The sequence below is a fragment of the Sciurus vulgaris genome (assembly GCF_902686455.1).
Source record: "Sciurus vulgaris genome assembly, chromosome: 2".
NCBI classification, from domain to species: domain Eukaryota; kingdom Metazoa; phylum Chordata; class Mammalia; order Rodentia; family Sciuridae; genus Sciurus; species Sciurus vulgaris.
In genome coordinates, this window is record NC_136462.1 from 93,805,400 (window position 1) to 93,828,343 (window position 22,944).

Below are 22,944 nucleotides of genomic sequence, written 5' to 3' on the forward strand. Positions count from 1 at the left end.
TGCAGGTATCTTCCCCCATTTATTCTGTTATATATTCATTAATTATGATGACTTCATTATGTATCTTTATGTAATTATGGTGACTTCCATTATGCATCTTTTCTCTTATGGTTAATACTTTTTGCGTCTTGTTTTAAAAATTCTCCTCTAACCTGGGGCCAGAAAGATCTCCCCTATTCCATTCTACATGTTTTAAAGTGTGCCCTTCACATTTAAGTGCTTAATTGTTCAACACATTAAAAAATAATAAGTATATATTTGCATGTACCTAACAACATAACTTCAAAATACATAAGGCAAAAATTTACAGACAGTACAAGAAGAAATTGATAAATCCACACTAAAGTACAAGATTTTTGCATGGATTTCTCAGTAATTAACAAAAAATCAGACAATAAAATTAACAAACTTGATCCAACAGGTATACATAGAACATTATAATCAATACTCTAGAACATCTGACAACTTCAGAAGGTTCTTTCTAAACATACACAGGACACTGATCATATAATTATAAAGAAAATGTAAACAAATTTCAAAGGATTAATTCACACAGAACCAAACCTGGCACTGAAGCACACACCTGTAATTCCAGCTACTTGGGAGGATGAAGCAGGATTGTAAATTTGAGGGAAGTTTGGGTAACTTAGTGAGATCCTGCCTCAAAACAAAAAATAAAAAGAGCTGCAGATGTAGCTCAGTTTGCTTATCATATTTGAAGCCCTGGGTACAAATCCCCAGTACTGAAAAACAACATCAAACAAAACAATAACCCACCATACACAGACCATATTTTTTTATTTTAATGCATTTAAGTCATAAATCAACAACAATATAACTAGAAAATGAATTTGGAAATTTTAAAATATTTCAAATAATCCGTGAGTCAAAAAAATTTCATAATGGAAATCTGAAAATACTTTGAACTGAGCAAAACAAGAGATGACACCTCAAAAATGTGTGGCTCACGTTTATAGTTTAAAAGGAAATTTGTAGTCTTACATGCACATATTAGAAAAACGAAGGATAAAAACCAACCATCTATTTCAAGAAATTGGAAAAAGAACAGCAATTTAAAATCAAGGAAAGTAAATAATTATATAGAACTGAAATTGATATAGAAATGAAATATGTAAGAAGTGTCAATCAAACCAGAAGTTTGTTCTTAGAAAAAACTAATAAAATTGACAAACCTTTGATGTGACTTGGAAATAAAATGAAGACGCAACTAATATAAAAAAAGAACAAAAAATCATGCCTACAGAACCTGCAGCCATTAAAAAAGATGAAAAGAGGTTTCAGGATAATTTTATATGAACGATTTTGAAAATTTTTTTATTAAAGGGACTCAACATCAGAAAACCGAAACTGACATAACGGGTGGTGGGAGAACTAACTGTAAGTGGAAAAACACCAAATTTTCAGAAGCCTGGAAATTTGAACACTGGAGCTATTTGACTATATTAAAGAATTTTTTTTTTTTTTTTTTTTTTTTAAGTAGTGGTGGGGTTGGGGATTTAGCTCAGGGGCAGAGCGCATGCCTAGCACGCACAAGGCCCTGAGTTCGGTCCTCAGCCCTGAAAATAAAAGTAGTGGTTATAGTATTATGGCTTTTTTTTTTTTTTTTTTTAAGTCTTCATCTTTTAGAGATTCAAAGTGAAACAATTATAGATCAGATGATACAGTTTTGTTTCAAAATAATAATGAATGCTTCAGAACTTGAGCCTGTGCTTGTACGAATACTTGGTCAACATTTAGTGTTTAAAACTCACCAGGGTCAGCTACGTTCCTCCTCCTCCAGTATCTCAGCTGTAGGGTACTGACTGCGCTCACCTCAGGCCTGTCCCGCCCTTTGTTCTTGGGAACCAATCATCGAGCTCGGCTTCGAACCTGGGACCAATCAGCGATCTCAGCTCCCCCGTCCCCCACGGTCCTCGAGGGTGAGGCGGCGCCATGTTTCAAGGGCAGCGCGGTTGGTTCAGCGGTAGCGTCAGCCGAGAGCTGAGGCAGTTCTGGGGTAGGAAGATGGGCACAAGAGGTGCATGAGGCAGGGAGAGGAGTACCTCTCTTTCTGATGCCTCGGTCCTAGCGTGCCTGCTGGGCTCACCCTGTGCTCTTGCCTCCACAGTGGCCGAAGGGGGGACAGTCAGCGACTCGCAGGCCGCCGATTTCTTGTTCAGCTGTGACGCCTCGCACCCAGACACGCTGAGGTACCTGAGAGCCACCTGGCGGTGCCTCGTGTGTCATGACGAGCCTGGAGTCGGGGATCTAAGTTGCAACCCACTAATCAATATTGATGATAGAGGGAGACTGGAAACATTTTTAGTTCTAGATGTCGGGGGTCGGGGTAGTCTTTCTTCAGTCCTTTTCACCACAGTGTGAACCTAATACAGGTCCTCGAATCTTCCCGAATTCCAGTCGTGTGTTTCCAGCCGTCTCTTCTCCCACAACTCGTGCCACCTTGAACACTCCACTCCCTGTATTTAATAAGTCCAAACCAAATCTGATTACCCCCAACCTGTATTCTCCAGACCTGAAACTCATGCAAACCCTTTTGAATAACCAGTAGATTGCTCAGTGGCCAAATACCACGCATCCCATCCGGCAATTGTTTTTTCATCCTCAAGGCCATTATCTTTGGAGCTCCTCGATTACCTGATCCATTTGCCTGGACCTTCACAGTAGCTTTCCAAGAGCTTACTCTGCTTGGGATCTGGCCTCCAAGATCTTTCACGTTGCTGCCACGTTATTTTTGTGAAGCAGAGATATGCTCGCGGGTCTCCCCACCTCTATTCCCCTTCTACCCTCCTGATTACCTACAGATTTAGATTTTGGCTAGAGCCCACCTCGTTTATTTTCCCCTTTTTCTCATACCCTTCCATAAATCCAATCTGAACTGTCATTGTGCCTTGTGTATGTCTTTTTTTTTTTTTTTTTTTCCTTTAATGCCCTTCCTCTTATCTCCACCTTTTTACAGACTTAGGAAGGATGTTGCTTTCTATATGTGAAGCCTCCCCTGCTCCCCTGACTGCATGCCCACACCCTACCTCGGAATTAATTAATCTCTTAACAACAAAGGCTATGGTTAAAATTTGTAGGCTGCTGAGTTTCCATCCACTGTTGATGTCCAGTTAAACAGTATCGTTTTAGTTCAAGTTTCTAAATTCATATTATCATTTATCTCGTCTAAAGCTGAGATTTGCCTAGATGTAGACCCCCAAATAAGTAATATGATATGTTTTTCTTCCTTGTCAGGAGAAAAATATGTCAGTCTCCTGTTTTATTCTTTCTTTTGAAAGGTTGAATACATTCTTGTTTATTTCATAACCTAAATGATTTCCTTTTTTCTCTTAGAATATATGAAAGCCTTGATTACATAGAAGATAATGCTACAGTTTTTCATGCCTACTATCTCTCTGCAGTAGCCAATGCTGAAATTAAAAACTCGGTGGCTTTAGGTCATTTCATTCTTCCTCCTGCATGCCTGCAAAAAGGTCAGCAATGATTATTTAACCTATCTCTGTTGGCCACATCCAGCTAATTCCTACTGGACAGCCAAATCCAACATATCTTTGTTCTCAGTCAGACATTTTTCTTTTGTATCACTTAATATAAATGGGAAAACCATGGATTTCAGATGAGATTGCCTTAAGTATCTTTCCTGGCTTCATTTATTTTCATACATTCATTGATCATCTCCTATATGCCAGGTTCTAATGCAGGAAGGAACAAGGGATTCAGTGGTGAATAAGACAGATATAGGTCTTGTTCTCAAAGTTCTCATTGACTAGAATCCAATGTTTACTAGTTTTGTGATCCTTAGCAAGTTATTAAATTTTTCCCAAGTTGTTTTGAGGATAAAATGAGATAATATATTAAGGTATATGATGTGGTAAGCATTTGATAATGTGTTCTTTGATAGTTTTGAATCTTTTCATTATGTTTCTGAATTTTTAAAAGATTGGTTATGATAATAAACTCATATTTGTATTTTTCTTTATACTTTTTTGGAAATACTTTCACATCAATTGTTTCAATACCCTATGGAGTAGGAAGGGCAAATAAATAATGTACTTCTGAAATTGGTTCTTTCAGGTTTTCCTGCTCAGAACACCCTTTTTAATTTTTTTTCAGCTATCTTTAATATCCCATTTTTTGTAGGTCTTAAATTATCACCAACTCTTGACCTGTATATTACCCAGTAGATATGTGTCCATCACCAGAAAGATAAATTGAAAACTGGGTGCAAATTTCCAATGAGGACAGTATTAAAACAAAAGGAAGGACGGGGTTGTGGCTTGGTGGAACAGTGCTTGTCTAATACGTGTGAGGTGCTGGGTTCGATCCTCAGTACCACATTTAAAAAGTAATAAATAAAGTTATTATGTCCATCTACAACTAAAATATTAAAAAGCAAAAAACAAAAGCAAAGCAAATCAAAAAAGTTGATGAGACATCTGCTTAGAACAGCATTTAGAAATTCCAAAGATTGATTTCTCCTATACTTGGTGTCCTGTTTAGACCTAATTATAACTATAAATGGTTATGCAAATAATGACTCAATAGACTTATTCAAAAACTATTTGTGCCAATTAGTGAATGCCCACCTTCAAAGAATTTATATTGTAGAATGACTGTCTAATTTGATATAAACTATTCTGTTTATATTCTCTTTGAGATTAGTATCTTATATTAACATGTTTTTAAATTAAAAAATATTTTCAGTTGTAGACGGACTCGATTTATTTATTTATTTATTTATTTATTTATTTATTTATTTATTTATTTATTTATGTGGTGTTGATAATCAAACCCAGTGTCTCACACATGCTAGGCAAGTGCTCTACCACTGAGCCACAACCCCAGTGACAAAATTTTTAAAAATCTGTTTAAAAAAAAAGTTCCACTTTAAAAAAATTAAAAGTATACATATTTATCTACTTAGTAGAGTATGGTCTAGTAGAAGTGTGAGATGTGAATGTGAACCATGTATAAATTTTAAGTTTTCTAGTAGCCACATTTAAAAGAATAAAAATAAATAGGTGAAATTAATTTTAAGAATATATTTTGGGCTGGGGAGATAGCTCAACTGGTAGAGTGCTTGCCTCCTTGCAAGCGCAAAGCCCTGAGTTTGATCCCCAGTACCGCAAAAAAAAAAAAAAAAAAAAAAAAAAAAAAAGAATATATTTTATTTAACCTAATATATCCAAAATGATGTTGTCTCAATATATAATCAATATAAAATTATTGACAATTTATTCTTTTTTGATATTTCAGAAATTTAATCTTCAAAATCCAGTGTTACTTTATACTTACAGCACATCTCAATTTGTTCTAGTCACATAAATTTAAGTACTCATTTCCTATATTTAGCAAGTTGATACCATACCGGACAACAAAGGTCTACCTTTTTCAGTTCTCCAGTGGGCTACCGTGGAAGCTTTTGAGATCAGAGTTAGGATGATGACAGGGTCCTTTGACATATTGAGTACTGTAAATTTCTGCCTATTAGATATATTTTTATCTTTTCCTTTAATAAATTAATTCTTGGAATCTCTGTTCTAAAAACTCAGCAATTTTATACTTTTAATTTTGACTAGACAATTATCCTCTTTAATAATGTTTGACCTGATAGAGATGCTAACATCTAATGAAGAAATATATTCTAGTAGAAAAAAAATCTACAACAATGATTCTCAAAATGTATTGAAATCATTTGGGGAGTTTGTTAGAAATGCACATTTCTGAGCTGCTCCTTAATGATCTGATTCAATATGAATCACAATAGAAGTATTTTAGGTGAGTTTGATTCCAATGAAATAAGTCTGACCTAAAAATTTCAGACTTCATGCAAAATTCAGAAGTTATTTGAAAAAATAGTATTGGACTTGTTTTTCTCACCACAGAAATAAGAAGAAAAATTGGTAGTTTTATTTGGGAACAAGACCAGCATTTTCTGATAGAAAAGGTAAGATATATTAAAGTAGTCGATTAGAATCTGCATATCAAAAATTTCTGAAAGCAATGTAATCTTAAAAATGTTTACTTGTGATGTGTTAGCACTAATGAGCCAGATTAGGGAATTAAAAGGTTTGATTAAATATTATGTGGTTTGACTTTTTTTTATTATAGCACATTGTTAAACTTAAGGTATTTTGTAGAAATTAAACTATTCACATAAGAAGTTTGAAATTTTTCTTCAATTAGTAATATCAAGAGAATAGTACGTGTATAGTATTTACCAGTTATTTACTACTAGTATTGATTCTGATTAATTGCTGTGTTATATCATTTATTAAATGTTTTGAGTACTGCTCTTAAATAAATGGGCACGATCCTGCTTTTTAATTTTTGCCATCCTGCCCTAAATTGACCTGTGCTTTTGACTTCAAAATCTTTATGCAGTTGCTAAATTTGGATAATCTGAGTATCAAAAAGAATAATGACAATAATAGATTATGATACATTGTTAAAAAAGAATCCATTAGTCCATAATGATACTCCAAAAGCAGAAAGAGAAAAAGAAAAGGATAAAAGGAAGGGAAGGGAGGAAAAAGGAAAGAAAGAAAGGATAGGATAAGGAAAATTTCCATTACAGAATAATAATAGCTAATAAATACAGGAGGGATGACAGAATGGAAAAATCTTCATTTTACAGCCCCAACCTGCAAGGGTCATTAAATGATGTTAAAACCATGTTCTCAAATTGTCATCCACAGATTACCTATTAATTACAAAGGCAAGTGATGAATCTTTTCAATGGACAGATCTGGAAGATAACACCTTAAGTGATCAAATTTAGCATCATCAATATTGGAATTACTTCTCATTGTGTTCAGTCTAGCGTAATATAAATATACAACATTAGCTATGTAGCATTCTTTTTCAAAGTGTTTAAACTGAATTTAATTCAGGGTTAATCAGAGAAATCCAGAATATAGACTGTACCACGAGTCAATGAATTGTCCTGGACACTCTACATAGTCATGAAAAACAAAAAAGACAAGAAGACTGTTGTAGATTGACCTAACAACCAAATGTGATACATAAACCTTGATTGGATTTTGTATTTTAAAAAACAACAGAAAAGTTGTAAAAGGCATCTTGAGAAAAATTGGAAAAATTTATTGATGGGCTAAATAATAAGTGATATTGAATTAATATTAATTTTCTTAAGTATGATAATATTACAAAAATAAAATAATGCATTTTAAAAGAAAATTAATTTTAGGTCCTAAGGAATGTAAATGTCATGATATCTACCAATGGTTTCAAATGGTCCAGCTAAAATATAAAAAAGAGGGTACTCAGTGTGGCAAAAATGTAAATCTAAATGAAAGGTATGTTTTATTTATTATACTATTTTTTAAAGTTTTTGGTAAGTTTAAATTTTTTTACAATAAAATGTTAGGAATAAATCTTTACAATATGTCCAAAGTCAAGCAGTTGACATATATTTTGTATTCCTTTTATTAATTTGTTTTTGTCTCAAAGTGTCATCATCTGAAAATAATAGTTCTTTCAGTCTCCTTGGCTAGGAAGTAAATAGTATGTTGTACGAAAGATGAAAATGCCTACTCTTTGACTTGTCACAGTGTTTCCAAGGAGATGAGTGAGGACGGAATGGTTATTAGTTGACAAATTATTGCACAACAGACCCAGAAAGCTTAAAATGAACTTAAAGATCATTAATTTAATTGTTTAGTTTTACAAATAAGAAAACTAAGGTAAACAGAAGAAAAAGACCTGTTTTAGTTCACATAACCATATGTTAGCAAAGTGGAACCAAATTTTCTTAGCTCCAACCCAATCCAATGTTTTTATTGCTAAAAACATAACATGCTTGCATTGACTATTGACTGGAAATTATTATAGAGGATTTTGTCAATTCTTTGAAAATATTGATCAATATTGCTAATTAAAATGATGTAATCAGAGAACATGTAAGTAAAAGGTATTTTATCAAATAGAAACAACAAGGATAAATCTGGAAAGTAATTTGGGGAGTAGTATTATTGTTTGGATTAGATTTATGACCTAAATATAGAAATTTCCTAATGACATATTAGGTAAATATGTTATATAATAGATATCAGTGTCTGAGTCACTTTCACACAATCTTTTGGAAAACCTTTTATAACACACACATATATATATCTCATATATATATATAATTTTAGTTCTTTTACAACTTCAAAACTGAATACTTTACTGTCACTTTGAAGTGAAACATAATTTGTTCAGCATTCTTCTTTTGGTTTATAGCTCACAGGAAGTCTAGGATTAAGTCAAGATTTTAAGAAAAATTAGTAACACTTTTATTTCCTTATTTTTAAAATTTCTTTTTTAGATGTTGATAGACCTTTATTTTATTTATTTATATGTGGTGCTGATAATGGAACCCAGTGCTTCATACATGCTAGGCAAGCCCTCTACCACTGAGCCACAACCCCAGCCCCTATTTCCTTATTTTTATGACTAAAAACTAATAAGACCATATTAGAGAAAATTTCAAAAATTAAAAAGAAAATAAAAAGTTTTACTCATTTAAAAAACTACAGCTAGCATTTTAAAAATTCTGGTTTTCTTGTATCTCTAAATATATAGTTGTATACATGTGTGTACAAAATTTTGTTAAATTTCCCTGCCAAACTAGATTGAATGGACCTAAAAGTATATTTTATGACTCTTGAAATATATATCTGGTGGACTGCAGAAATGTGGCCAAATGTTGTAAAAATAGGAGGATACAGAATAGAGGAATTGGTAAGCGATACAGGATAGGGCCGCATCTTCACTATCCCCCAGAGTTCACACGAGTCTCCTCCATTAACTTGGTGAGAATTTGCCAGCACCATCAGTGGGAGAAGCCTCCTCATCTTCTTCCTGTTTTTGGGTCTCTGTTGAGGCCTTGACCAATCTCTCCGGGACCCAAATCGGCGATTGTGCGTCCTGTGGGAAAACACAAACAGACCCTCGGGTCCAGATTAATACCAGATCTGGGCCTTTCCATTGTCCTGATAGAATGTCCTTCCAGAGCACTTGAGGTAGTAGATGCTTTTTATTAGGCTCTGAATGACAGTCAGCAGCTGATCAGCCCTCAGAATCAAAAAAATTAAAATGAACAAGATTTAAAAAAAATTAAAATGAACAAGACAACAGACAATTTGTCTTTTGGGAATCTGTATGATACCCCTATTCCCCCTTTTTGTTTATAAAGCATGTTTTTAAGCGTTAAATGGGCACACTCAATAATGCTTTGTCCAGTAGGATTATAGGGAATTCCTGTGATGTGTTGAATACCAAAGGTGGAACAAAATTGTTTAAAGGCCTGGGACGTATATCCAGGACCATTATCTGTTTTAATTTGTTTGGGAACTCCTAGGATGGAGAAAGAGTGTAAACAGTGTGTTATTACATCTTTGTTTTTTTCTCCAGTAAGAGCAGAGGCCATAATAAATCCTGAAAATGTATCAATAGACACATGAATGAATTGTAGTTTTCCAAATTCTGAATGATGAGTTACAGCCATTTGCCAAATATGATTGGGCTGAAGCCCTTTTGGATTTACTCCTAACGAGGGGTTAGGAATAAGTGTAACACATTTAGCACAAGACTTGAGTATGTACCGAGCTGTTGCCTTAGTAATTTTATAGCCTGTGCGTAGAGTGGAAGCATTTATGTGAAATTTGGAATTAAAAGTTTTTGTATTTTCAAAAAAAAAAAAAGAAATATATATCTGTGTGTGTGTGTATTCAAGAGTATATATAGCTGTATGTGTGTATATATATGTACATAAATATATATATATAATTGATTTTTTCCCCATTTTTTAAAAAAAGAATTGGTTGGATCATTGGTGTGCTGAATTTTAAAAATATGATTTCTTTGCTATCCACAGCCTGATGATATAGCATCAAATAAAATAAAAAGCAGTGAACTAGCAATAGAGCACAAAAAAGAATTATCCAAAAGGTATTGAATTTATGTACTTCAACTCCGTTCAGTCTTTAAGCACTAATTGTGTACCTATTTTATTTAATTTTTATAGTCTTCCTATGAGATTGATATTATTACCAACATTCCCATTTACAAAAAAGAGATTTAGGATTAAAAAGATTAGGTAATTTGCCCCAAAGTATACAAACTTTTATTAAGTGGGGTAGAAGTAGGATTTGCACTGGGTCAGTCTGATTCCACAACCCCTGAATTTAAGTACTCTTTTATACTATTCTTGCAGAAAGGAAACAAGGATTTTATGGAAGTTATTATAAGTTACATTAATATTATTTTTGAGGTACTAGGACTGGAACCCTGGGCATCATGTATGCTATGCAGTTGATGTAAGCTACTTCCCCAGCAATTTTTATATTTTCTATTGAGATAGGGTCTTCCTAAATTGCTCAGGTTGGCCTTGAACTCACAGTTCTCCCACCTTAGCTGCCTCAGCCTTCCTATTTTAGCTGGGATTATGTATACACCACCATGTCCGGCAGTTACATTATTATTTAAATGAAAATACACTAAACATTAGCAGCACTTTGAAAGTTGTGAGTGATTCCCCACCCCTTTCCAAATTGTTTATAAAGTGGTGACTTTGGCTTAAGAAATCAAATTTAAGGGGCTGGGGATATAGCTCAGTTGGTAGAGTGCTTGCAAGCACAAGGCCCTGGGTTCAATCCCCAGCACTGGAAAAAAAAAAAAAAAAATTAGAAAAACAATCAAACACACATTAAGACAATCAATCTAGGACAAATCTGAGAGACCCCATCAATGCACTTATTCATGATCTAGTCCTAATTCAATGTTTTCCAATTCTGTGGTTTTTCAAATATTCATGGGGAATATTACTTATTCAAAAATCTGATATCTTCTGAAATAAAAATGATCAAATAGTAGCTTCTTTACGTGCAACTTAATGGCTTAATTTATATATTTTTTTCAATTTTAAGTTTTTTCCCATTAGGGTTAATTTCCTTAATATGCAGAGAGGTCTTATAAATCTGGGAAAAATATGTCCAATTCAATAACAAAAACGAAGAAAGGACATGAATGTATCTTAGGTGTCTGCCTAGAGCCTTTTCTTTGTGGAACCACCAGAGGGTGCAGTATGAACATAAATAAAATATACCCTGTTCCTACTGTGAAGCATTTATTTTATTGGAAAACTATTAGTAATATTGAACACTTACTATAATAAATGATAAACTCTTATTTAACATTTGCTAAGTACAAGGTACTGGTGAGCTATGCAGATCACAGAATTTTGATTCTCACAACTTTATGAGTGACATAAATACTATTAGCCCCATTTTACAATTGAGGAAATGCATTGAGCTTATTGTTCCTATTTTATTCAAGGAATGCAACTGAAAGGGAGACCAAGCCTAGCTGATCCAGAGTCCGTACTCTTAACCACAATGCTGTTTTCCCTTCCCAAAATGTTTCCCAAATCTGAAAATTGCATGAGCTTTTATTTACTGTTTTTTTTAGTTGTTTTGTTATTATAAATGTAATGCATATAATTTGTCAAAATAGGAAATATGGAAAAAAATAGAGAAAAGTTGAATTACAAACAATGCCACCATTCATTAGTACCTTTCTTGCCAATTTTAGACAAATATACACAGTTAACAGAGTTGAAGTCATTCTGGGTGCATATGTAGCTTGTCTCTTGACTTTACATTTAATATTCTATAGGCAGTTCCCATGTTGAATATCCTTATTTGATATTATGATTTTGTTGTGGCTGCATATGGTATTTCATATTGTTTAACCATCTTTTTGTTATTTACTTTAATTATTCACAATGTCTTTTATGACTTCACAAACATCTTTTGAAAAATAAATCTTGCTTTGTCAATTTGTATACCACAAATATATATATTTATTTTTTAATTTAAATAAGGCTATAATAAGTTTTGCTTTACTTTTTAGATAATTTTATTCTTGTAAATTCTTACATATGAAATATATGATATAGAGATATGAATATTTTTATTTTTAATTTTTATGGTTTTTTTGGTACTGGGGATTTAACCCAGGAGTGCTGTACCACTGAGCCACATCCCTATCCCTTTTTATTTTTTATTTTGAGACAGGGTCTGAGGCTGGCCTTAAACTTGTGATCTTCTTGCCTCATCCTCCCAAGTTGCTCGGAATATAAGCATGCACCACTATGCCTGCCTGAGATATAATTATTTTTAAAGGCCATGATGAATATTGCCAGTTGCTTCCACAAAAGTACAATTTAAACTATCACCATTGTTGGTCTAACCACATCTTTATCAGTATTGAGTGTCAATAAGAAGCCTTGAGCTAATTTAACAAAAGAAAAATGACATCTTGTTTTAATTCACATCTTTCTTTGATTACTTACTAATTAGTTTGAACCTCTTTGTAATTTGTTTTTTAGCATTTTGTATTTCCTTTTGTGTGGCTTATTTTTATTCTTTCTCCATTTTTCTATTGAGGATATTATTGTTTTTCTTATCAACTTGTCTTACATTATTTATTTATTTGGTACTGAGGATTGAACTCTGGGGCACTCAACCACTGAGCCACATATCCAGTCCCATTTTGTATTTTATTTAGAGACAGGTTTTCAATGAGTTGCATAGTGCCTCACTTTTGCTGAGGCTGGCTGGCTTTGAACTCTCAATCCTCCTGCCTCAGCCTCCTGAGCCGCTGGGATTATAGGAATGTGCCACCGTTCCCAGCTTACATCTTTTATAATAGCTATATTATTCTTTTGCCAACTGGACAAATTGTATCTTCGGTTTATTGTCTGACTTGTACTTTTTTGGAGATGCTCATTTTTAGTTTTTATATCATTAATTACTTTTCCTATCTTCTGTTGCTACTATATTCAGAAAAGCCTTTTCAAGTCAGAGATTGAATAGGTTTTAATGTCTGCAGATATTTATTTTGGTTTATAGTATGAGATGAAGATCAAATTTTATGTTTGTTTTGCAAATAAATTTTTCTCCAATTGTGATCTTCCTGTCTCAGCTATCACCTGAGTAGCTGGGATTACAGGCATGAGCTACCAGGTCTGGCCTCCTCTAGTTTTTTTTTTTTTTTTTTTTAATCTATTTCCTACTTAAGTATGATTTCCTTTTGTCTTTTTTTTTTTTTTTAATATGAAGATCTAATTTATTTATTTATTTTTTGTGGTGTTGGGAATTAAACCCAGGGACTTACATAAGCTAGGCAAGTGCTCTACCATTGAGCTATACCCAGAGGCATGAAGATCTATATTTAGACTGTTTCATTCCATTAATACAATATGTGCTAAATTAGATAACTTCATTTTTGTATTTTGATACTTGATGAAGCAAAACTAAGACTCATTATTCCTTTTAAAAATAATTTCCTTAGCTATGTATATCTACTTATTAATATTCTTTTTCCTTTTTTAGTGGGTAATATATTTACATGGTTTGAAATCCAAGATCATGTAAAAAGGGATACTAGGGAAGAATACTGGCTTCTAGAGAAGCAATCAATGTTAGATACACACACACACAACAAATTCATCTAAATTTTTCTTTTTTTCTCTGTAAACACTGTTTTGCACCTACATTTTTTCATTCAATAATGTACATTGGATATGATTCCATATTACAGCATAAAATTTTTTTTCACTTTGTACAGTGTAATAATTCATTATATGATTTCACTATACTTCAACTAGTCTTCTATTTTAATAACTTCTAGGTAAGTTCTAATCTGCTATTAAAAACAGTGCTTTGGCAAATTATCTTATAAAGTCATTATGCATGTGTGCAAGTATCTATAGGATAATTTCTTAGAAGGGAAATTACTAGGTCAAAAGACATGTACATTTGTGTTTTTGATAGTTCTTACCAAATTGCCTTCAATAGAGGTTAAACCCAATTTACATTTCTACTTTTGTATACATGGAGGTTTAGTCTCAGACTTTTCTGAGAACACAATTTTGCTTTATTTGCAGGATCTCATCTAAGTGATGCATAGTTTCTATTGGAAGAATTTAAGTGTAATCTATATTTAAAAAAAGTGAAAACAATGCCTTTACTATTACTTAATATAATTTTAGATTTTGTGGAAATTAATTAGTAAATTTAGGGCTAGCTCCATTTATTAATTATCCTTAATTATTGAGGTTTTAATTTTCATTAAAACAAAACCTCAACTTCATTTCATTTGTTATCGATTGGATATATAGAGTCTAAGTATGATAAATGCTGTTATTTGTACAGTTAGGAAATAGCATATTTGCTGGTGTGTACCAGTAGTCCTAGAGGCTTAGAAGGCTCAGGCAGGAGGATTACTTGATCCTAAAAGTTTGAGGTTAGACTAGCTAAGATAGCCAGACCTTATCTCCAAAAAAAGAAAAAAAAAAGATATTTTAATTGAAAACATTTTAGCTTTTAAAAAATTAAAATTAATTATACAACACAACCACTCTAAACATGGCTTAATTTTTTTTTTTTGTTTTGGTACTGGAAATTGAACCCAGGGGCATTTAATCACTGAGCCACATCCCCAGCCCTCTTCCCTTTTTCTTTGTATTTTATTTAGAGACAGGGTCTTGCTAGTTGCTTAGGTTTTGCTAATTTGCTGAGGCTGGCTTTGAACAACTGAAATCTCCTGCATCAGGCTCCTGAGCCAGATTTAATTTTTTTAAACTGAAATATCATTTGAAGCATTTTATTGTACCTCATGATCTTCCCATTTTTTTAAATTTGGTATTTTGAAGTATGAAAGTACTAGTGAATAGAGTCTAGATTACTTGAATGCTAAATAACAAAAGTGCTGTAATAATTTAAAATAGAGTCTACCATGTTTTCTTTTGGTATATTTAAGATTGCATAGCTATACATGTATTTTATTTAATTATAGAGAATTGTTGAATGATTGTGCTTTCAGGGATGTTTTAAAAAGTCATATATATGACTTTCTGTATGTTTCATTTTACAGCACAGAAAAAATTTTTATAAGGACTCCAGTTGTAGAAAAGCAAATGTACTTCCCTCTTCAGAATTATCCAGTGAACAACATGGTAACAGGTGACTTAAAACTTAGAGTAAACCAAGCTAGGAAAGAAACAAGGAAATAGTGTTTAGAATAAAACTGCTGTTGTACTTCAAATGCCTAGTAAGTAGAGCTCCATATTGTATGTGGTAATGGAAGAGACATCGTTTACATACTAAATAAATTAATCTGCAAAATTAACCCACAGCTAGGCCTAACATTTTCTGTGCTAAAATAGTGATCTATAGGCAGGGTGAATACAGTCCCAACTTATGCCTGTTTTCAGGAATCAGGGTTTTTTTTGTTTGTTTGGTTTGGTTTTTGTTTTGTTTTATTTGCAGTCTGGTGATCTGTGCCTGCCTGGTGTCAGTTTGCACTCTCGAGTGTTCCAATTTGGAATTATGTAGACAACCCCTATAATAATTTTCTTTCAGGATCTGATGAAACATAGGCTCCTTTCTTTAGCAAGAACACACAAGCGCATACACACACACACACACACACACCACAAACTTTACACAAAATTTAAAGAGACTCACAGATGCCCAGAATTATATTCATGGGTCTCCTTCCTGAGTGTTACACATGAAGAAAAGACAGCTAATACATTGAACTTGAGAAGGTGGATGAGAGGATAGAACTAAGGAAACCAGTTGAAAAGTGACCACTGGTATGTGGATGGTTTTGAGTGAGGTGGATATTTTTTTCTACATTTTTAATTGGTGCATTAGAGGTAGATATTTGTATGCTTTTATCTGGGTAGAATTCAATGAGGTTGTTAACAATTTAAAAAAATAGAAAATTTTTTAAAAATTATTTTAAAGCAACAATTTCATATGGTTGTTATTAAAAACAATTGAAAAAATATATAAATATCCTATTGATCTGAATTGTAATGGTTTTCTAAATTCAATCATATCAGAATTTTTTTCACTTTTTAAAGTGTTTACTTTTAAGTTAGATTTTGATTTTAGTATAAATTACAAAATTTGCATCATACATAATCATTCAAATAGCAATTGCTATCAAGTTTTGTTTAAAATCATTGAGTCCTTAAGCTCTCTTTGTTTGGGCAGGATTTATTTGTTGATTTTGATACTCATATGTTTTTCAGATTATGACATCAAATTGCTCACACCCGTAACTTTTGTTGGCTGAGCAATAATATCAATTTTCCCATTAAATTTTCATTGAAGAATGTTGTCCCAATATTAGCAGTGCAGGAAAAGTTGCCTGCTCTAACAGGGAAGATGTGCTGCTTGTGCTGTTGGTAGATAATCACTTAGAAAGTGATTATCCTCTAACTCAGTTATTCCCAGCTATTTTGGTGTAGGTGCTTTTATGGTCCAGTTCCAATCTGTACATGATACTGTGAGTAGTCAAAGTGACTTATCAAGTATCTATGTTTTAAAAGATGGTAGGAGAGCTGGGCTCCATGGTGTAAACCTATAATCCCAGTGGCTCAGTAGGTGAGACAGGAGTTCAAAGCCAGCCTCAGCAAAAGTGAAGTACAAAGCAATTCATTGAGACCCTGTCTCTGAATAAAATATAAATTGGGGCTGGGTATGTGACTCAGTGGTCGAGTGCTCCTGAGTTCAATTCCTGGTACTACCCCTCCAAGATGGTAGGAAGTTGGGGTGGGGGTAATATTTCTGATAATGATAAGATTTTGTGGAGAATCTTCTCACTGGCATTATTTCTTCCTTTTAGTTCTTTCCTCAAGTCACTTTTTAAAAATTTTAATTTTAATAAAGACAGTGAAAAGCAGATAATATAAGATTTCAAATACACGTATGTATGTATTTTCTTATTTTGTAGGTTATATATCAATTGATGCCATGAAGAAATTCCTTGGGGAGTTACATGACTTCATTCCTGGAAGCTCAGGATATTTGGCATATCATGTTCAAAATGAAATTAACATGTCTGCTATAAAAAACAAATTGAAAAGGAAAATTTGAGTTAAAATTTCCCTTGTAAACTGGGTATTTATTTTCTATAAAATATTACCAAAGATGTGCATAATTTAAATATTCCCCTTTGGGTCTGAGGGATAGGGAAATGGCAATAGTTCATCTTTTCCACGACATGTGTCTTTAGGAAATCCAGAATCCTTTTGATGCTGTGTTTTGACATTTGGGTTGAATTTTTCCCCCTTATATATGTTCACATATTAAGTTCACAGGTTGTTATGGAGTGATTGTCATTAAAACAAACTTCTTCATAAGAAGCTTCTCTCTCTCAAATGTCCTTTTGATTTTCACATTTTAATTTTTTTTTCTAGGTTCAATACTGTGAATGCTAAGTTTTATGATTCTGATTCTGATTATGAAGCCAGAATTGAGGACAGGCAGTTAATATAGAATAAGAAATCTGGTCGAATTGAGGAATGAAGGACTGGGAAGTTGGTGACCACCCCTGGGAGACTGGAATGTCAGTGTCTCCAGTTTTGATCACCAAGGTTACCTGCCTAACTACCCCTTCCCAAAAAAGCTGCAGGCAAGAAATTTCTAATTAATGTCCCTTGGATCCTTACATGCCTGAATCCTCCCTGTGACCCTTCCCCCTGCCATCTGCTTCTCACCTTTTTTGCATCTCCTGGCATGTCCAGGCATCTCCTGGGCCTAGTCACTTGGGCAGGAAGGAATAATATGCGGGGAGAGAACAAAAGAGACCCTAATCTACAAAAGATGCAGGACGCACTCACTTCTTGGGATTCTAGAACATCAGTCATGGCCGGCCTCCTTCTCCCTCTTGGAAGAAATCTGTATTTACTATTTTCAAATAAAATCTGCTTTATATATGCTTGCCTTGGCGTGCTTCTCTGATGTTATACTTCAACATCTGAGGAAGCAAGATTCATCACCGATAAACAGTGGTATCAGATTATACTGATTTTTTTTTGATACATTGATTAAAAAAATCAGACTGCTATAGTTGAGTTCTGAATTTGTTTTTCACTTGAAACATATGGAATAAAACATTTTAATGCATTCTTATGTGTGAATGTCTTCTGATAATAAATGCATCAGAATTTATTAATATAGGCCATGAGATGAGCCTTCACAGTCACTTAAAACCACTGTTATGGAAAGGACGTTAGAAAATATCAGATCTAACTCCTTTTTATGAGATCCATTTTTAGGAGAAAATGAAGACCTTGAAAGCATATCTTGCCAGGGTGACTAAATGGGGGCGGGGGGGCTCACCCAAAATGGAACATGACTTTCTTGATTTTCCAGGCTAGTGCTTCCCAGTCTTCCACATGGCACATGCTGTAGCCTCTGCGTTAGTTATTTCTGTGTCTTTTTTGAGACACAGTTTCACTGTATTGCCCAGGATAGCCTGGAACTTCTGGGCTCAAGCAATCCTTCTGACTCAGTCTTCCAAGTAACTGAGATTATAGGGGTGTGCTACCACGTCTAGCTTGTCTTTGTCTTTTAAATAAGTATTGAAATGTAATAATTTCAAGAAGGCAACTTCTCTTTACTCACAGGATCATGCTAAATAGAATCTGGTGGGATTATTACATTTTGGAAACAACATTATTTTTGAAAACTTTTCATTTTGTTAGCACTGTTCGTCCTGGAGATGCATGTTATCTAAAGAAAATGTACCCTTTTTAAAGTACTTGGATCATTTGTGTAAACTCATGGCCCAAAAATGATGGAGGCAGGAGATGGGAAGCAAACCTCGAGTCAGCAAGCTTTCCTTTATTCTGCAGGGAGACCCATCCATCACTCAAAGGAGGGCCCATTTTCTGGGTATGGAGATGGCCCCCAGTTACGGAAGTGTTAGGGGTAGTTGTGGTTCCTCGATAGCTCCCAGAAAAACGCTCCGCAGACACGAGATCTCACACAAGGGACTTTATTTTATGTGGACGATTTATTTATGCCGCTCGGGGGAAAAAGAAAAAAAAGAACATGGTGCATGGCTTCTCCCAGATATTGGAATTTTGCGGGCTGGGAGGAACCAATTGCGGAGGAGAATTCTTGCAGACTGACTGATGGACCGATAACATGTTAGAACATAACCTGGGAGGCAGGAGGATGTCGGCAGCGTAAGCCGGAAATTCCTGTAATTTAAGAGCTGGGAAGAACGCAGACTGACAGGTGATGGGGAGGCCGGAAATTCCTATAACGGAGGAGGCGGGCAGAAGGCAGATTGACAGGTGGTTGGGAGGCGGGAAATTCCTGCAATGGGAGAGAAAGGTGGCTTTATACCTTACAAGAAGGAGTCTGGGTTTTACAGTTTCATTGTAGACTGTGGATGTGCACTTTGGACAGTCAGGGGCTAGTTGTGCAGGTTAAAACTTTAATTTAAGAAGGTAGCTATAAGAAGGTTGAAACATTGTTATCTGGAGAGATACAGGAGTCCAGATGCCAAGGGATGAGTATTCAAATCTTGTCCATTGCTTTTCTTTCTCTGGGATCCATTGTTTCTCAGAGTTTGCATATTTACTGAGCCTCCAATTAGGACTAATTTGCAATGGGGAAAGGTCAAAATCCAGAGTACAGCATTCAGTATCCGCCCCTTTCCTTCAAGATTCACTGGGGTTGGGATGGGGTAAATGTTCGCTTCCTGGGAATTGAACCCAGCAAGGAATGAAACTTTGCTTTTTCTCCTTAAGGCCCATTGTTCTTGGGAAAGGCTGTATTGGGAGAGGTTTAATGTTTGGCTAATTTCCCTCCCTCCTCCCCAGGCCACACTGTCCCTCTGTATTTCTTGGGGAGCTGTCTTGTAGGAATATTATTTTCCATAACCCTTCAACTTGGATGTATGTGGGCCCTAGCCCTGGCTTTCACCCATGTTTCAAATTTCATAATACAAAATTCTAACACTACTGTTGGCATCAAATTTGATAACTTTGATAACTTTTCCATTTGATAACTTTTCCTCATTTGTATTCATATCTATGGTTAAGTCCTTCTGAACTTGTAAATTTAAAACACCACTAAATCCTATCTTTATCTTTTCCTGAAACATACTAAACATTATCTCTCCTGAACAATCTTAGTCACATTCTGTCTAATAAGCTTAGACACAAGAGTCTAAGCTTGTGTCTAGATTTTAAATTAATTATTGAGAAGATTACATAAATTTACCCCAAGTTGTGTGCATTGGGATTTCTTGGAAGAGAGTACTAAGCATTTTTTTTAATATATGCATGTGTTAAATAAAAACCTGGGGATGGGGCTGGGGTTGTGGCTCAGTGGTAGAGTACTCACCTGCCAGGTGAGGCACTGGATTCTCGGCACCATATAAAAATAAAGTTATTGTATCCATCTACAACTAAAAAAAATTAAAAAAATAAAAACCTATAACAAAACAGAAGTGTTTCCCAAATAAAAGTGATTATATTTTTAGAGGTACATAGAAAAGTCAAATACAATATATATTCTTGAAATACTGACAGAAGAATAAAATTAGTTGATATGCCTTTCAGGAATTGGAAGCACATGAAGAAATAAGACAGGTGAAGATAAACTATTTTCTTTGTTAAAAGTTTTTTGTCTTAATGAGAAGTGAAAAAGCAGTATGATTTTAGTTGTTGCTCATGTAAACTATTTCTCCTAGTATATCTGATGGATATTGTCTCTGACTCCTATCTTATAAAAAAATGACCTTCCACTTCTTTTTCAGAACTTAGGGTTATTTTGCCAGTCGTACATATGTGTCTCCTCTATGCTTTCAAGTGTTATTCATGGTCATTTCTTATACTGTTTAACTTACCATGTAGTTCTCATTTCATCTTATTTCTTTGATCCTTTGTGATCAGATTTTCCTTCTATCTTTCGGAAGGGTTTTATGCAGTTAGGTATGAGTGATTGGCGTAGTCTGCGAGTTATTTCTGAATGTGTGTTTTCCTTTTTCCCATGATGCTAGAACCCCTCACTTCTACCTGATCACATAGTACCTAGAATAAAGACCATATTCTCGATCTTGAAATTAAGTATGGCTGTAGCAACATATTTTGGCCAATGGATATACAGTAGAAATGACATTTGGGAACTTAAGAATAGTTGGCACCTACATTTTGTACCCCTTTCTTTCCACTCCCACTCTTTCTGTCTTCTTGCAGCCTATTGCCTGTAATGAGGTTACAATAGTTACCACTTTGAACCATAAGAACAACAACTATTCTGTAGGTTTGGTAAAGCAGTGACTGAAAAGGAGTCTGAAGTCCCAAGGACATTCTGGAGAAATCTGCCATCCCAGCCCTGAGTCACCTGCCTTTAGAATTTGATGTGAATATATTTTGGGTCAATTACTGCCAAACTATTCATTATAGAGGTGTAAAAGCAGGCTATTGATGCTGTTTAATTGGAGAGAAAAATTGTGTGGAAGATTCCAGTTATTTACATCTGTAAAGTATTGATCAGTTTATGACCTTAAAGTTATGTATGTTACCTTAGTGACATCACGTCTTTGTTGGTTTATAGCAGCTTTAGTAAAACATAGTTCTTTGAAATGGACTGCTTGGTCATGGGGGATCTTCTTAGCATTCTGTAATCAAAAGGATTAGAGATGGGAGGAAAGCTTTAGAAGAGGTAATTTGCTATTCTTTTCACAGTATGACTACAGAGGACAAGAAACAAATTCTGTATTTGATGGAGAGAAACAACTATTTAGTCAAACAATCTCACAGTCCACTTTGCCCACCAGGAACTTGAAATTGACCTGTTTCCTCCCTAACATGATATTCTACTCCACATACCTGTGTCCTCAGTGAAAGTGGTGATGTATAGAGCAAGGGTCCACCATGGAGCCAAGGCAGCTGCAAAGGTTCTCCGTTACCCATTCTTGCAATTAAGCTGGAAAGATTTTAGACATGTTGCTCGGAGTAGAAGGCATGAATTTAAGGATAGGAAAAAAGAAATAGGGGGATGCTCTTGAGGAAGAGAGAGTGTCCTCTCAGAGAGGGAAAGGATTGTGGACTCCTCCTTCCCTCCAGTTTTATTGGGGCCCCAGAGAAATTTTCAGGGTCCTTTCCAGGACCTCTTGACTTTTGACTGACAGCAGTATTGCATCAGACTTCCAACTACCCACTGCACATGGTAAAGGTCTAAGGCAACTCTGGGTCACTTTGACCCACACTGACCAGTTCTAACTGGAACTTGTCCTTATAGATTTTTTTGGTTAGGGGGAATTATCTGTAGCCACCTGAGTTCTGGAATCTGGTCTGTGTAAGGGTCACAAAAACCCTCTACTTTAGGGTAACTTGGCAGGGAGGACCCTTTCAGGTCTGCGTTTCTCCAACAGATAACAGATTGTTTGCTGAGGAATGTAGCATATGATATTGATTTAAGCCAGACAGGACTCAGATAAATTGCTTTTCAAAAGAAAACATGTTGGGGTTGCACAGTAGGACCAGTTTATAGAATTATTCCCTTAACCTCATGTTCCCACCACTCACTCACATCTTTCTCCTACCTATCATTGATAGTCCTTACTTTTTTTTTTTTTTTTTTTTTTGGTACTGGAGACTTAACTGAAGGACACTTAGCCATTGATTCACATCTCCAGCCCTTTTTTTTTTTTTAGACAAAGTCTTGCTAAGTTGCTTAGGGCCTAGTTAAGTTGCTGAGGCTGGTCTCGAATTTTTTTTTTTTTAATAATTAAAACAAAAATTTTATAAGATATTTACCCTAAGTGTGTTGCTCATGTACATTTTCCATTCTACCCTCTTTTATCTCATTTTTTTAAATTTTTATTTTTACAGACTGCATTTTGATTCGTTGTACACAAATGGGGTACAACTTTTATTTCTATGGTTGTACATTCTGTAGATTCACACCATTTGTGTAATCATACATGTACATAGGGTAATGATGTCTGTCTCAGTCCACTATCTGTTGGGGGCTGTGCCATGCGGACGGTGCCTGATCACATTGGCAGCGAGGAGGTTAATTGACATAAGCACAC

The 22,944-nt window shown here is 34.6% G+C and overlaps 1 protein-coding gene across 1 annotated transcript; it reads left to right on the plus strand.

The window, feature by feature from the left end:
* The first annotated feature begins 1,948 nt into the window (after nucleotides 1-1,948).
* Nucleotides 1,949-17,190, plus strand: TERB2 (telomere repeat binding bouquet formation protein 2). Its single transcript, XM_079129654.1, has 7 exons — nucleotides 1,949-2,017; nucleotides 2,129-2,210; nucleotides 3,355-3,494; nucleotides 5,907-5,968; nucleotides 9,902-9,975; nucleotides 14,965-15,053; nucleotides 16,837-17,190. Exons 1-7 carry the CDS (start codon nucleotides 1,954-1,956, stop codon nucleotides 16,977-16,979), a joined length of 654 nt encoding a protein of 217 aa, XP_078985780.1. The 5' UTR covers nucleotides 1,949-1,953; the 3' UTR covers nucleotides 16,980-17,190.
* Nucleotides 17,191-22,944: the final 5,754 nt, after the last annotated feature.